Source organism: Gymnoscopelus braueri (genome assembly GCF_963280865.1).
Source record: "Gymnoscopelus braueri genome assembly, chromosome: 19".
Taxonomy (NCBI): domain Eukaryota; kingdom Metazoa; phylum Chordata; class Actinopteri; order Myctophiformes; family Myctophidae; genus Gymnoscopelus; species Gymnoscopelus braueri.
The window spans coordinates 9773552-9790185 of NC_137621.1; the positions used below are offsets into that span (position 1 = coordinate 9773552).

At 40.6% G+C, this 16634-nt stretch overlaps 1 protein-coding gene across 1 annotated transcript in view; it reads left to right on the plus strand.

Moving 5' to 3' along the window:
- Window positions 1-2433, plus strand: part of LOC308074650 (MAM domain-containing glycosylphosphatidylinositol anchor protein 2-like) — a gene marked incomplete at both ends in the record, with an annotated part of 94119 nt that extends 91686 nt beyond the window's left edge. The window contains 3 exon segments of the mRNA XM_080414157.1: window positions 1404-1534; window positions 1823-1922; window positions 2351-2433. Coding sequence (XP_080270283.1) covers window positions 1404-1534; window positions 1823-1922; window positions 2351-2433 — 314 coding nt within the window.
- Between the last annotated feature and the right edge of the window lie 14201 nt (window positions 2434-16634).

A 16634-nucleotide genomic window follows, 5' to 3' on the forward strand; every position in this document is an offset into this window, starting at 1 on the left:
ACACAGAGAGACATTTTGTTTCATTTTTCCCCGTTAGATAGCGTACTCCTCTGCAGGCGTTACGCCCCCACTGGTGAAGCCAGTGGTGGAAAGTAACTAAGTACACTTACTCAAGTACTGTACTTAAGTACAATTTTGACTTACTTTTCAATCATTTTACTTCTACTCCACTACATATCAAAGGCAAATAGCCTATTGTACTTTTACTCCACTACAATTATTTGAAAACTTTAGTTACTAGTTACTTTTAATATTTTGATTATTATTACAAAAGCACTTCAGACCTCTATATATATATTTTTATACATTTTATTCATTTGAAAACTTGTGAAATGAGACATTCTGCAGCATGGGTATTGCGTACTTTTAATGTTGGTACTTTAAGGACATTGCACTTGTAACAGACTATTTCTACAATAGGGTATTGATGCTTTTACGTAAGTAAAAAAAAAAGTGAGTACTTCTTCCATCACTGGGTGAAGCTATGTTGTTGTTATTTTGTTTGTAATTTTGCCTCTTTACTGCCTGTTGTGTTAATCCCTGTGAATGTAACAAAAAAGACCTTGGGGTTAAAAAAGAAAGACAAAAATAATAGCGATGCTAGAGTTCATGTGGGTAAATCATCTCTGACTGGGTTTATGTACATTTTGTGTATAATAATCCTATAATAATCCTATTTAAACTCACCAGGTGTAAATGTGTTTATATTTAATCTCATCAAGTGTGTATGTGTTTATATTTAATCTCACCAGGTGTGTATGTGTTTATATTTAATCTCACCAAGTGTGTATGTGTTTATATTTAATCTCATCAGGTGTGTATGTGTTTATATTTAATCTCACCAAGTGTGTATGTGTTTATATTTAATCTCACCAGGTGTGTATTTATTTATATTTAATCTCATCAGGTGTGTATGTGTTTATATTTAATCTCACCAGGTGTGTATGTGTTTATATTTAATCTCATCAGGTGTGTATGTGTTTATATTTAATCTCACCAGGTGTGTATTTATTTATATTTAATCTCATCAGGTATGTATGTGTTTATATTTAATCTCATCAGGTGTGTATGTGTTTATATTTAATCTCACCAGGTGTGTATGTGTTTATATTTAATCTCACCAGGTGTGTGTGTGTTTATATTTAATCTCACCAGGTGTGTATGTGTTTATATTTAATCTCACCAGGTGTGTATGTGTTTATATTTAATCTCACCAGGTGTGTATGTGTTTATATTTAATCTCACCAGGTGTGTGTGTGTTTATATTTAATCTCACCAGGTGTGTATGTGTTTATATTTAATCTCACCAGGTGTGTATGTGTTTATATTTAATCTCACCAGGTGTGTATGTTTTCATATTTAATCACACCAGGTGTGTATGTGTTTATATTTAATCTCACCAGGTGCTATGAATGTGCTTCTGCGTCAGAAAGCTCAGACTGCGACTGACACGTCGGTGTGGAGTCTGTCTGGGAACCAAGGAGACAGGTGGAGACAGACCAAGATCAACATCCACCCGACCTCCGCCTTCCAGGTGCTGACACACATCTCAACCACACCCAGCTAATTGCTGCTGTCAGGCAGAAATATATATATATTTTTTTTTTGTGCGTCACATCACGACACGACACATTGTAGATCTACCAAATACATATCATTTGGGGTGTCCTTGGCAGGAAAAAGTTTGATTTAGAAGGCATTCATTCATTCGAAGAATCGGCCTCATGTCTTAATGTGTGTGCGCGCGCGCGTGTGTGTGTGTGTGTGTGTGTGTGTGTGTGTGTGTGTGTGTGTGTGTGTGTGTGTGTGTGTGTGTGTGCAGGTGGTCTTGGAGGGGGTCCGTGGCTCGGGGATCGAGGGGGACATCGCCATCGACGACGTGACCATCGAGGAGGGCGTGTGCAAAAACCCTCCGTCTAACAGTGAGTTCATGACTTCACCTCCTAATGAACTCACATAGTCTGATGTGTTTATGGGTGTGTTAACAGCTTTATAGGGTAATCTATAGTTCCATGTTAAAGTTGGTGTAAGTGATGTGTTTTTTTTTACCTCTCTGTCTCTTTCTCTGTCTCTTTCTCTGTCTCTTTCTCTTTCTCTTTCTCTGTCTCTTTCTCTGTCTCTTTCTCTGTCTCTTTCTCTGTCTCTTTGTCTGTCTGTCTGTCTGTCTGTCTGTCTGTCTGTCTGTCTGTCTGTCTGTCTGTCTGTCTGTCTGTCTGTCTGTCTGTCTGTCTGTCTGTCTGTCTGTCTGTCTGTCTGTCTGTCTGTCTGTCTGTCTGTCTGTCTGTCTGTCTCTCTCTCTCTCTCTCTCTCTCTCTCTCTCTCTCTCTCTCTCTCTCTCTCTCTCTCACAGATCTACGCTCTCTGGCCCCTCCCGCATTTTCCCATATATGGCAGCTCTGCGTCACCTTGGCCCTGATTGGTTGTCAGAGGTGACCCACCTCTCCGCCGGAGAGTCACGACACTTGAACGCCCCGCACCCTACCCCCCCCCCCCCCCCCCTCTCCCTGCCCTCCGCCCTACGCCCCCGACACCAACCAATCACGGAACAGAGAGAGACTGCAAAAGGTGTTGAAGCCCCGCCTACCAAAGACCACTCATCGCATCCTGATGAAGCATCCCGATGATGTCATAGAGGTCAGGGTGAGGTCAGGGGGAGGAGTCACAGCAGGGTTAGCTCGTCATAGAGAGTAGAGCACTTGTTGGGTCCGGGGACCCTTACGGGTCCATTTGGTTCCATTTGTACACTCTCTGAGTTACAGACCCCTCAAGGGTCCGTTTGGACTGCACCGGATGTTGAGATACAGTGGTGTAGACACGCCCACAATGCAGTATAGTGTGCGTGTGTGTGTGTGTGTGTGTGTGTGTGTGTGTGTGTGTGTGTGTGTGTGTGTGTGTGTGTGTGTGTGTGTGTGTGTGTGTGTGTGTGTGTGTGTGTGTGTGTGTGTGTGTGTGTGTGTGTGTTGGACTGTAATCTACTGCAGTAAAAAAAAGGTGTTTTCTATTTTTGTAAAAGCACGACTCACTTTCCATGTCCTTCTCAGCATCATCAGTGAAGAACGGCTAAAAGTGACTAAAAAAGAGAAAGAAATAACATAGTAGTGACCATTTAGCAGCCTTCTCCCCTCTATGGCAGTGGTTTTCAACCGGTGGTCCGGGGACCACCAGTGGTCCTTGAGGGAGTACCAGGGGGGTCCCCAGATAAATTAGTTAACATAGCGTCACAGTCATTTTTAACCACTTAGCTTTGGCTATTCAAAAATAGCAGATATACAAGCTCACAGCGCGGCACCGAGTGCCGCGCTGTGAGCTTGTAGATCTGCTATTTTTGAAAAACCTTAAAAAAGTGTGCATATCTTTGAATATTATATTCATAATGATAATAATATTATATTTTTTAAAGCGAAAATTAACTGATATCTTTGCTTCTGGGGGTCCCTGGCACAAAACATTTTCAGATGGGGGTCCGCGGCCAAATGTATATCAATTTAGGGGGTCCTTAAGCATGAAAAAGGTTGAAAACCACCTGCTCTATGGCGCTTCCGGCTACTTGTGACACAACACCTGGTTGGGTCCTCTCTGTCCTACGGCTCATATTTAACACTGAATGATGTCCCTATGAATGATGATATATGTCAGTGTGATATATATATATATATCTTTTAAGATATTTCTTTGGGGGCTTTTATGCCTTTATTTAGAGAGGGATAGGGGAAGTAGGCTGACAGGAAATGGGGAGAGAGATGGGGGGGGGGGGGGGTGACCAGTGGTGGAAAGTAACTAAGTACATTTACTTAAGTACTGTACTTAAGTAAAATTTTGAGGTAATTGTACTTTACTGGAGTATTTCCAATTTCCAATACTTTTACTTCTACTCCACTACATCTCAGAGGCAAATATTGTACTTTTACTCCACTACAATTATTTGAAAACTTTAGTTACTAGTTACTTTTCAGATATAAATTATTACATTATAAAACATACAATAACTGCTTCAGCCCTATTTTATACCTAGGCTATTTGAAAATAGCAGATCTACAAGCTCACAACGTGTCGCTTCGCGACGCGTTGTGAGCTTGTAGATCTGCTATTTTCAAATATTTTAGTACTTGTACTTTTGGTACTTTAAGTACATTTTGATGCCATTACTTTTGGTCTTTTACTCAAGTCAATTTTGAATTCTGGACTTTTACTTGTAACAGAGTATTTCTATATTGCAGTATTGGTACTTTTACTTAAGTAAAGAATTTGAGTACTTTTTCCACCACTGGGGGTGACACGCAGCAAAGGTTGTCGGGAACGGGAGTCGAACCCGCGACACGCTTTCAGGCTGTCTTTGCAGCCTAGGGTGCCCGGACCGCCACGCTGCGGCCCAGGCCTGTCAGTGTGATATTAGGCTCTGCCCTAGCGTGTCTCATATCTGGCATAGAGGGGCGGGTTCAAAATCTCCCATTGGTTCACCGATCTGTCCGTCAGCCCCCCCCCCCCCCGCCCCATGCCCCTCCTCCTCCCCAATGTGTAGCATTGAGAGCCCTGACGTGACAACATTTGGAGCGACGCCCACTGTACTCTGGTTGGTTGGTTGGGGGAAATTAAACACTTCCTATTCCAGTCGCGTCAACAGGCTGGTCCAGGCTCTTATTTTTTTTAGCAAAACTAGAAAATAAAAGCCTGGAGATCGAGGCTAGTGTGATATTAAAGGGATATTTCACTTTCAAACATGTTTGGGGTCATTTCATCGTCTACTCTGCTTTTGTGTTTCACCCCAGACAGTTTTTAAAGTTGCTAGATCTGTCAAATATCTAAATACTGATATAGATATTTCACATACATTTTTTATTGTAACTTCAAACTTCATTTTAACCATTATGTTAGATTAATTGAAAACACGTCTTTGATTCCGGTGACTGGTATTGTCCTTCTAATAATAGGCCTACGTGAGGGGACTGTGTTTTTTCAATTACTTTTTTCATTTGTTTAATTTTATTTCATTTCTTTCATTTTCCAACAAATATATAAAAAATAAATTTAAAAAGTTATTGAAAAAATAGGGCCCATTAGAAGGACAATATCAGTCACCAGAACCAAAGACGTGTGTTTCAATGAATCTAACCTGGTTAAAATGGAGTTTGTGTAGGAAGTGGGCGTCTGGTTACTCTGTGCTCACAAAAGCCAGAGTAGATGATAAAATGTTATATCCCTTTAACTTTACATTTTGAGTTACAAATGGAACGGCAGAGGAAACACGTGTTTCATTTCTTAAAAAATCCCGAGCTGAGAACACCGGAAGTTAAAAGGAAAAACCTTTTTTCAGCAAGAAAGTTTCAGTACTCTCATGGCACTTCCCACAATGCATCTCTTCAGCTCTGCTACCTAAAAAGAGGACAGACAGTACCAAGACAGACAGCAGGACAGCTGAGAGACAGACAGTGTAGGAGAGACAGACGGTAGGACAGCTGAGAGGGAGACAGTGTAGGAGAGACAGACGGTAGGACAGCTGAGAGGGAGACAGTGTAGGAGAGACAGACAGTAGGACAGCTGAGAGGGAGACAGTGTAGGAGAGACAGACAGTAGGACAGCTGAGAGGGAGACAGTGTAGGAGAGACAGACAGGAGGACAGCTGAGAGACAGACAGTGTTTCAGAGACAGACGGTAGGACAGCTGAGAGGGACACAGTGTAGGAGAGACGGACGGATAGGACAGTGTAGGAGAGACAGACAGAAGGACAGCTGAGAGGGAGACAGGCAGTGTAGCATAGACGGACGGTAGGACAGCTGAGAGGGAGACAGCAGTGCAGTAGAATACTGATTATTAAAAATGCACGAGAAAGTCTCTGTCTGCCCACGCTGGCAATGACCTTGAAGTGCGTCCTCAGAATCATCAGATCTAAATAATGCTTAGTTGTTATCACTACGGCCACCCAGAGTGGCCAACAACAGTATTAATATCTGATTTGTTCACCAAGCTTTAATGGAAGAGCGGTACGTGTCGTAAAAAGTCCAAATGTTCTCTGCTAAAGAGAAATATGACACTAACACTCCGAACGCAACCCTCCAGGGAGGAGCGTTCAGGGGGTGGGGGGACGACGACGGTAAATCTGGAGTTTAATTCACTAGATGATGTCAAACATTTTGTTCTCTCTCTCTCTTTTTCTCTCCGTCACGCACGCACACACACACACACACACACACACACACACACACACACACACACACACACACACACACACACACACACACACACACACACACACACACACACACACACACACACACACACACACACACACAGAGCGAGAGAGAGAGAAAGATGGATAACACACCACATCCATACACCTACGGTTTCAATCTTGCTTTTATTACGTACTATAAGAGCGTCTAGGGCTGATTGCAGAGAATGTCTCCTGGGTCCAACAGAACTTTATTTTGCATAGTGAACAGGCACACTTCCTGTGGTAGACAGTGTCTGTCGGCGGCCAAATACATACACATTTGGGGGTCCTTGACATGAAAAGGTTTGAGAACCACTGATATAGCAGTTAGGATTTAGAAGACATTTCTAGAATCCCCAGAAGCAAAGATTATAGTTACAAATGTTCACTTAAATTTGTTTTATATATATATTCAAAGATTTGCACAAATTTATAGCCAAAGAAATCTAAAAATGACACAGATGTGTTCCCGGTTTGAATGGGTAACCAAGCTAAGGCCGCTGCCTGAGGGGTGGTATTCTGCTAAGTATGTATAGAATTCTTTATTTGATTTGATTACCTTATTAGTCCCTTATTAGATTACCTTATTTTCAGCTTCACCCAGCTGATGGGACTGCTCTGATGGTTATGATGAGTGCTGAGGAGCATTTGGGGGTTAAAGGAGTAGTTCACCCAAAAAATTACGTATTTTCTATCAATTACACACCCATAAAGCCTTGAATTAATGGATTTTTTTATTTTTTATTCGCATTCTTAAGCTAATAATTTGATGATGGGTGGCTGGTCTGTATGAGACTCAACCAGCGGAGTCTCCGCTGGACATCAAATTATTGGCTCAGGAATGCAAAAAAATACAAAAAGTTTGCCATGAATTCAAGGCTTCATGGGGTGTGTAATACTGTAGATAGAAAATAAGTCATTTTTCTACTCCTTTAAGTGTCTTGCTCAGGCAAACCAGCGACCTTCTGATGACCATATGGCCTCTCTCTCCTCTACCCACTAAGCTAAGGCCGCACCCCCATGTATGACCCACAATGCACCGCGCGTTGTTGCCAACCAATGGGATCGCTGGCCAGCTTTTGTTTACATAATGTGAGGAAAGTGTCGCGGAAGACGTTTCAGCGTAACAAAGATGTTCGTTTTGAGCTTGTAGATCTGCTACCTTAGCTATGTTTCAAATTTGTTATCCTGAAAAGTAACATTTTTGGATGAAATGTTATATCTTGGGCATCTGTAAATAGTTTTGTAGTTCAACAGCATGCCCCATAGCAAGCTAGTCCCTTTAGCTAGCAGGATTAACACGTCTTGTCAGGGTTTGATTTAGACCTGACAGTGACCTCGACACCTGTCAGGTTTGAATGCTTGCTTTTTTCAGTTGAAGTTTTCAAATAATTGTAGTGGAGTAAAAGTACAATATTTGCCTCTGAGATGTAGTGGAGTAGAAGTACTGTAAAAGTACAGAAAATTGGAAATACTCCATTAAAGTAAAATTACCTCAAAATTGTACTGAAGTACAGGACTTGAGTAAATGTACTTAGTTACTTCATACCACTGCTGAAATCAAACATACCCATGATTAATTTAATTAAATGTAGCTATTAAATATCTTTGAGGACTAATGGGTTGGGAGGTAAAAGGGTTAAACAAAGGGGGCGGGGTCACGTGAAAATAGTTTCGGCGAGCAACACCGTTGTCGTACGACTGGGGAATAAATTAACCACTTAAACCCCATACTATGGTTGACCGGAGTCCCTCAGGGCTCTATACTAGTGTATTTTCTGTTTTCTGTTATCGCGGGGAAAGCTTTCGCTGAAAATAGCCGATCGATCTGCCTTCCCCACAGTAAGGATGATTAAGCTAAAGTCTCCAGAAGCACGTTACAGCTATACGTACAGTGTTGATTTTGACGGCAAATTTTAATTTTTTTTAGTCAGTCTTATGAGTAAAATGTCATTTAGTTTTAGTCATATTTTAGTCATCTGAAAAGTTTTAGTCTAGATTTAGTCGACTAAACATCATACGATTTTAGTCGACTAAAACTACAGTTGATTTTGTCGACATTTATTTTTTATTTTGGCGGTGCCAAATGGCAGATTTTACACTTGGTTGCATGCTGAAAATAGCCGATCTACAAGCTCACAGCGCGTTGTGAGCTTCTAGATCGGCTATTTTCAGAGCGCAACACCCAAGCACAACCAAACATAAAATTGACTTGTTTTTTGGTTCTACTGGATCTCTTCTCCCTAACATATTAGTCTAGTTTTTATTTGTTGACGAAATTGTCAGTATTTAGTCTTAGTTTTAGCCATCATAGCTTAGTTATTATTTAGTTTTTATCTCGTTTTTTGTCAGTGAAAAAAGGTAGTCGACGAACATTTATCGTCATAGTTCTAGTCGACGAAATTAACACTGGCTAGTGTGGAGAAATGGGAAAGACCCACTTTGTTTACATGCTGTCAGCTACACCTCTCTCTCTCTCTCTCTCTCTCTCACACGCACGCACGCACGCGCGCACACACACACACACACACACACACACACACACACACACACACACACACACACACACACACACACACACACACACACACACACACACGCTCGCTCCATCTCTCTCTCCTCTCCCTGTCTACGCTCTTCTGTACTGTATACGTGCATTCATCCTAGTACTGTATCCCCCCCCCCTCTCTCTCAGTATACTGTATCTCAGTGGTTCTCAACCTGTGGGTCCCCACATGATTTGGGGCCGGGGGTGGGGTGGGGGGGGGGTCCCCAGATGACAGTAAAGTGACAATTAGAATTGGTAATACCTAAAAAAAAAGAAAAAATAGAAAGAAAGAAAATAAATTAAATTAAAAAAAGACCATTACTGCATCAAAAGTAATCAACAAACTATACTAAACTGGTCAAACATTGGGCCAAATTGTCAAATAATAGCTCACTTTGCGAGGCGTTGTGAGCTTGTAGATCGGCTATTGTCACTAAATGTATCTGTGGAACCGAGTCAAACTAAATGTAACGCCTCAACTCCTACAATTCAAGTGCTTGTCAGGGTGGGGGGTCCCTAGTTAAAATATGATTATTTTGGGGGGGTCCCCTGTTCAAATTATGATTATTTTGGGGGGGTTCCCAGTTCAAACGTTATTATTTGAGGGGGGAGTCCCCAGTTAAAAAATGGTTATTTTGGGGGGTTTGCGGCCTAAAAAGGTTGAGAACCACTGCTGTAACTAACTAACGCGTTAAAGTCCGAACAGTCTCTGGAGGAACGGTAGTTTAGAGAGAGCAGGCAGCAGAGTCTCTTCTGGATTCTCTTTTACGTCCGGATTTGAACGTCAGGCGGAAGCTGCTGCTCTTCTGCCATCATAGCAAAGTGCCTTCACACTCGGAGAGAAAGAAAGAATGAAAAAAAGACAGGGAGAGAGAGAGGGAGAGCAAGAGGAACCGCCCACGGGGGGAAAGACCTTCGCTGCTGCAGAGGTTTGTCTGGATCGTAAGGTGTTTCCAAATCTGGGGATTCAATAAAAAAACAACAAACAGACAATAGACTTTTTAAAAGATGTATCCTTTATTTAAAATGTACCACAGTTCTACAGTCAACAGAAACTCAAAGTCTCCGTCGTCTTTGGGCTGTCGAGAAGATCGAACATAATGTCAGCCATGTTGTTTAACCCATTCAATCCGGTGACGCTGTCTCTGTCATTTTAGATTTCTTTGGCTATTCAAAAATATTCGTGAAAATCTTTGAATATATATATTTTTAAAGCGAGCATTTTGTAACTCAAATCTTTGCTTCTGGAGGTCCCTGGAACAAAATATTTTACAAATGTTTGCTTTGAAAAATATATGTTTAAAGATTTCCACAAATGTTCACAATAAAATAAAATAAATAGCAGATCTACAATATACACATGTATATCTGCTATTTTTGAATAGCCAAAGGAATCTTAAAATGACACAGATGCTTACCCGGATTGAATGGGTTAATGGCTAAAAACACAATGAATCCCAAGTTCTAGAACTCTTTTTTTCCTCTTTTTTTTAAGACTGTGTTTCTAGAACCATTTTGTGGCATTCTGGACGGTTCTAGATTCTTCAACGGAACCACAAATGAACTCTCAAGACTAAGACTATTGACACAAAGACTAGAGCGGAGAAGGTTTAGTGTCGTGACTGAAGCTGCTCTCGGCTGGACATGGGTCAACAAATAAAACAAACTGTAACCAATGGAGAGACCAGAACTCTGCCCACCTGTATACACACAGCAATCCTCTAATAAGCCCGCCGTTTCTCAACACGCGGTCCCGAGGCCCCACCACCACCCAGGGGGGGTCCAAATGGACCCTGACGGGTCTGTAACTTTGAGAGTGTACAAATTGAACCACCGTATTTTTGTCTTTGGGACCCGATTCGACGCTGTAGAATCCATGTGTTCATTTTAACTCTGAGAGGGTATACGAATGGACGGTTCCATTCGTACCCTCTCAGAGTTACAGACCCGTAAGGGTCCATTTGGACCACCTGGTGGTCCCCGGAGTTGAGAACCAGTACTCTTAAACTGGACCTGGACCCGAAATGGTGCATGGTTTCAAAAGAGAGACCATTTCAAATCCATCAGGAGCCAGTGGAGATTGAAGTACAGCAATTTAATCCAAACCATTTTTTTTGGGGGTTCTTCAAAATGAGAGACGAGTGGAACTCGTTATTTAGTTTTTTGTTTCGTTTTTTAGTTTTTCCCCCCCAGAGACAATTGAAGACCTTGCCACTACCTGAGACCATCTTTCACCTTAAAGCTGGCTTTTTTTTGTCAACCAGTTATGATGATGATGATAATATGTATTGTAAAAAAAATAAACATTATATGGTTCCTATTACGATAAGGTTGGGCAGCAGGACACTTTATAACTTCCCATCGCAGAACAATTTGTTATATATTTATTCGTTTATTTATTTGAATTCTAAATTGTTGTTTATTTTATTTTACAGATTGATGGGGGACAATCATTTTACTTCACAGAATTAAAACAAAATGATTAAGAAATGTAGCTCAGAACGTCCACGTTGATTTGATACGGGCTCCTGCCAAAGAAACGGCGTTTCTATGAGAGCAGAATTCATAAAGAAAGCACAAAAACACCCGAAATGACGGTAATCAATCATTTATATTCAATCGTTGATAACTAAGCCTTTATTATAGCAAGTGAACAGGAAGAAACAGTTATTGTAGGACATCTTTTCAAAGTGCTGATGGGTTTTAAATTCTGAATCATTTTGATCATAATATAATTGTTATTGTAGCTGTCAGGCAGAAACACTTGTATATTTGTCATTATTTTACTCATTATGCCATTTAACCCATTGAGACCTGAAGCCGATTCTACATGTCTCCTAAATCCCAACAGTTTTCTGAAAAAGGTAAGTTTCTATATCCGTGGTTCTCAAACTTTTTCATGTCAAGGACCCCCCAAATTATATGTATTTGGCCGCGGACCCCCATCAAAATATTTTGTTCCAGGGACCCCCCCAGAAGCAAAGATTTGAGTAAAAAAATGTTCGCTTTAAAAATATATATATTCACAGATTTGCACACATTTTCACGATTTTTCAAAAATAGCAGATCTACAAGCTCGTAGCGCGGCACTCGGTGCCGCGCTATGAGCTTGTATATCTGCTATTTTTGAATAGCCCAAAGTGTAAAATAATGCTTTTTTAGCTCAAATCTAAAAATGACACAGTTCCAGGTCTTAATGGGTTAATTCCTCCACACACACACACAGTCTGTGTTGTCACTGCTGTGGTATCCTACTGACTGACCTGCCAGTGAGGAGCCCCCACCGGGAGGAAGTCATAGTAGAGCCTCCGTCCTACCCCTCCCACCCAACCCAACAGGCTCCGCCCCCCAGCCCGTAGGATTACGTGCAGTTACAATTTAACCATAACACTACCGTTTTCGAAAATGGCCCTCACAATGTCAATTTATCAAAATCTACTTGTGGGGACATTTGGTGCTCACAAGTAATACAAGGACACACACACACACACACACACACACACACACACACACACACACACACACACACACACACACACACAGAGCATATACACAGAATTTGTAATTATGCGTACCCCCATACAACCCACACGTACACACACACTGCTCATTTCCTGCGGCGCATATTGTTTACCCATATGATTTGCAGTCATTACGGTATCCCGCGGCAACGCCCCGTGTTTATCATTTGGTAAAGAGGTCATCTTATCGGCTATTACACTGTAGACAACAAGCATTATCTCCTGAGGCATGCAGCTCTGCTCTCGCTCTCGCTTTCTCTCTCTCTCTCTCTCTCTCTCTCTCTCTCTCTCTCTCTCTCTCTCTCTCTCTCTCTCTCGCTGTCATTATCCAGAGAGGAGAGTGATTCAGTGTGATAATCTCATTGTTTATTATTAATGTTATTTCTCTCCCTCTGGCTGTTTGCTTTGTTCTCATAACACGCCGTAAAATCCCCTGGTTGTTCATTTGTAACTCTGGGAGTGTTAACTGTAAACAAAATGTAACCAAACTACATTGTGTTACACTCCACAGAGTTACAAAAACAATGGATGAATAAAGATTTTAAACTTTTAACTTCAGATTGAGTGGGAAAAAAGAGTTTGAGCATCTGTATAGGAGTTCAAATGAATGTAAATGTTCCATTTTAAAGCAAGGGTTTTGACAGCAGATTTATCCTCTGAATACATTTGCAGCTAAATGTGACCTGTCAACATTCAAGAAGTGATGAGAGCTTTGTACACACACACACACACACACACACACACACACACACACACACACACACACACACACACACACACACACACACACACACACACACGCGCGCCAAGCCAAACGCAGTGTAGGTACTCCAGTGGAAAAGTAATTTGTCCTGGGGACCGGGAACAATGAAGGAGAAAGTTACATTCTCTCTTAGGACTTTACCAAGCACTCTGATGCAGTAATACTTCATGTCGTTGCTGTCGGTGCAGAAACCTCTCATCTCCAAACTTTTTGTGTTTTTTCGTAAATTAACGCCCTACGTGATCATACCACAGCGTCACACACACATCAAAAGTAGCAGATCTACAAGCTCAAAACTGTTCGAGCTTGTAGATCTTTTGCGATTGTTTTAATTTGATTCCTGAAAAGTAACAGTTTTGGACACCCTCCACCCGACAGATGATTTGCTCTATTTAAAACCAAATTATTATTATTTTAATATTCATATTTCATTTATAATTGTAATAATTATTACTAATGTTATTATTTAGTCAGGGTTTGGCCATATTTCTCTTGGGGGGGGAAAAAGATACACCCGCAAACTTTGTTGAAATGTAGAGAAAGATATTTTTCTAACTTGTGATTATTCTTGGCAATACCCCGCCGCTGTTTGGATTTGACTTCCCAGATAGTTCAATGACATTATTATTACTATCGTTCAATTAATATCATTATTATTATTATGAATAAATGAATACACTCCAAATGTAACATCTTGTAATATGTTCTGTCGCTGACTCTGTGGCTTTGTGCTCCTGTGTGTGTGTGTGTGTGTGTGTGTGTGTGTGTGTGCGCGCGCGTGTGTGTGTGTGTGTGTGTGTGTGTGTGTGTGTGTGTGTGTGTGTGTGTGTGTGTGTGTGTGTGTGTGTGTGTGTGTGTGTGTGTGTGTGTGTGTGTGTGTGTGTGTGTGTGTGTGTGTGTGGCATGTGCGTATGTGTTTACGTGTGCAATGCGCGTAAATGTGTTTGTAAGTGTTTGCACCGATGCAGATCTACAAGCTCACGGTGAGCTTGTAGATCGGCAATTTTCACAGAAAGTCCGCCCCAGAATAGGGTTCAAGTGGATGACCTTTTTTTCCCAACTTGTGAGCAGGGGCCCACTAGTGGGCTGTGAGGATATTGCAAGTGGGCCCCCAAAGAATTCACAAAAACACTATAGAATGTAATGATAATATAACATTAATATTAAAAACACTGTACCCAACAAAAAAAAAACCTTACCAAAAATGTTTTCATATAGTGATGAATATAAAATAGAAATGAATAGAAACTTAAAGAATACTAGCGCCATTTTTTTGCTTTATTGTTAAATTATTTGTACTTTTTCTGTAAAGCACTTGTGGTCTTCTCTGTAAAGCACTTTGAGCTGCATTTCATGTCATGAAAGGTGCTATACAAAAAAAGTTTATTATTAGTATTATTATTGATCCAAGCCTGAACATAATCGATTGATTAATCATTTTAAAAAAAAACTTCTCTGAAAATGCACACGTCCAGATGGGTGGGCCACGAACACTTAGAGGGATATTTCACTTTCAAAAAAACTTTGGGTAATTTTATCGTCTACTCAGGCTTTTGTAAGCCCCCCAGACCGTTTTAAAGTTGCTTGATTCAGTATTTAGATATTTGATATTCATTTTATCAGACACACCCCCTTCCTATACAAACCCATTATAACTTCAAACTCCATTTTTAACATGTTAAGATTCATCAAAAACACCCGTCCTTGGTTCTGGTGACTACAGTCACCCTGCCCTCCTAATATGCAAGTTTTTTTTTTCGATCACTTTTTTCATTTATTTTATTTAATTTCTTTATTGTATTTGATTTTTTTCATTTTCCAAAATAAATATAAAAAATAAATGAAAAAAGTTATCGAAAAAACACGGCCCCCTCGCGTATTAGGAGGGCAGGGTGAGTCACCAGAACCAAGGACGGGTGTTTATGATGAATCTAACATGCTAAAAATGGAGTTTGAAGTTATAATGGGTTTGTATAGGAAGGGGGCGTGTCTGATAACAATTTTATCAAATATCTAAATACTGAATCAAGCAACTTAAAAACGGTCTGGGGGGCTCACAAAAGCCTGAGTAGACGATAAAATGACCCAAAGTTTTTTGGAAAGTGAAATATCCCTTTAAGTGGTCGGCTGAGTGGGCACGTGTGTCTTTGTTGAAGCTTCATGTTGCATAATAAGTGCTTTTAATGAATGACATTTTGAGGATTCACATTCTGTGTGAGACGATGCTGAGTTTAACCCAATAGGATTTCTGTCTTCTACAAGCTTATAGGCCTCCTGATAACAACCTCTCTCTGTGTAAAAGTCACACGTCACTTCCACAGCAAATCTCCCTCCAGAGTCTCATTGTAATGTTCCGGGCCGAGAACAACTCCTCTCTAGAGAAATCAGTATCAGAGCCTCGGCATCGCCTCGGCCGCTGGTATTAGCAATAAAGATCAACCGTGTGCTCTTTCACTTCACTCTGCCTGGGAAGTTAAATGAAGACGAGAGCGGAGGAGGAACCATGAGACTCATTATCTCATCACTCCTTCACTGGAGACTGGAAGGTCTTACAGAGTCACAGCGCCGAAACATTAGATCACTAGAAGTCTGAACTGAAGTTCATTCTGCTTTGACAAGCCAACGACAAACTATTAACACCAGGAATATACAGGACTCACGTAATGTAACACACAACATCCATTCAGACAGTAGACTATACATTAGACACAACATCCATTCAGACAGTAGACAATACATTAGACACAACATCCATTCAGACAGTAGACTATACATTAGACACAACATCCATTCAGACAGTAGACTATACATTAGACACAACATCCATTCAGACAGTAGACAATACATTAGACACAACGTCCATTCAGACAGTAGACTATACATTAGACACTACATCCATTCACACAGTAGACTATACATTGGACACAACGTCCATTCAGACAGTAGACTATACATTAGAGTAGACAATACATCCATTCAGACAGTAGACTACATTAGACACTACATCCATTCAGACAGTAGACTATACATTAGACACTACATCCATTCAGACAGTAGACTATACATTAGACACTACATCCATTCAGACAGTAGACTATATATTAGACACTACATCCATTCAGACAGTAGACTATACATTAGACACTACATCCATTCAGACAGTAGACTATACATTAGACACTACATCCATTCACACATTAGACTATACATTAGACACAACATCCATTCAGACAGTAGACTATACATTAGACACAACATCCATTCAGACAGTAGACTATACATTAGACACAACATCCATTCAGACAGTAGACTATACATTAGACACAACATCCATTCAGACAGTAGACTATACATTAGACACTACATCCATTCAGACAGTAGACTATACATTAGACACTACATCCATTCAAACAGTAGACTATACATTAGACACTACATCCATTCAGACAGTAGACTATACATTAGACACTACATCCATTCAGACAGTAGACTATACATTAGACACTACATCCATTCAGACAGTAGACTATACATTAGACACTACATCCATTCAGACAGTAGACTATACATTAGACACAACATCCATTCAGACAG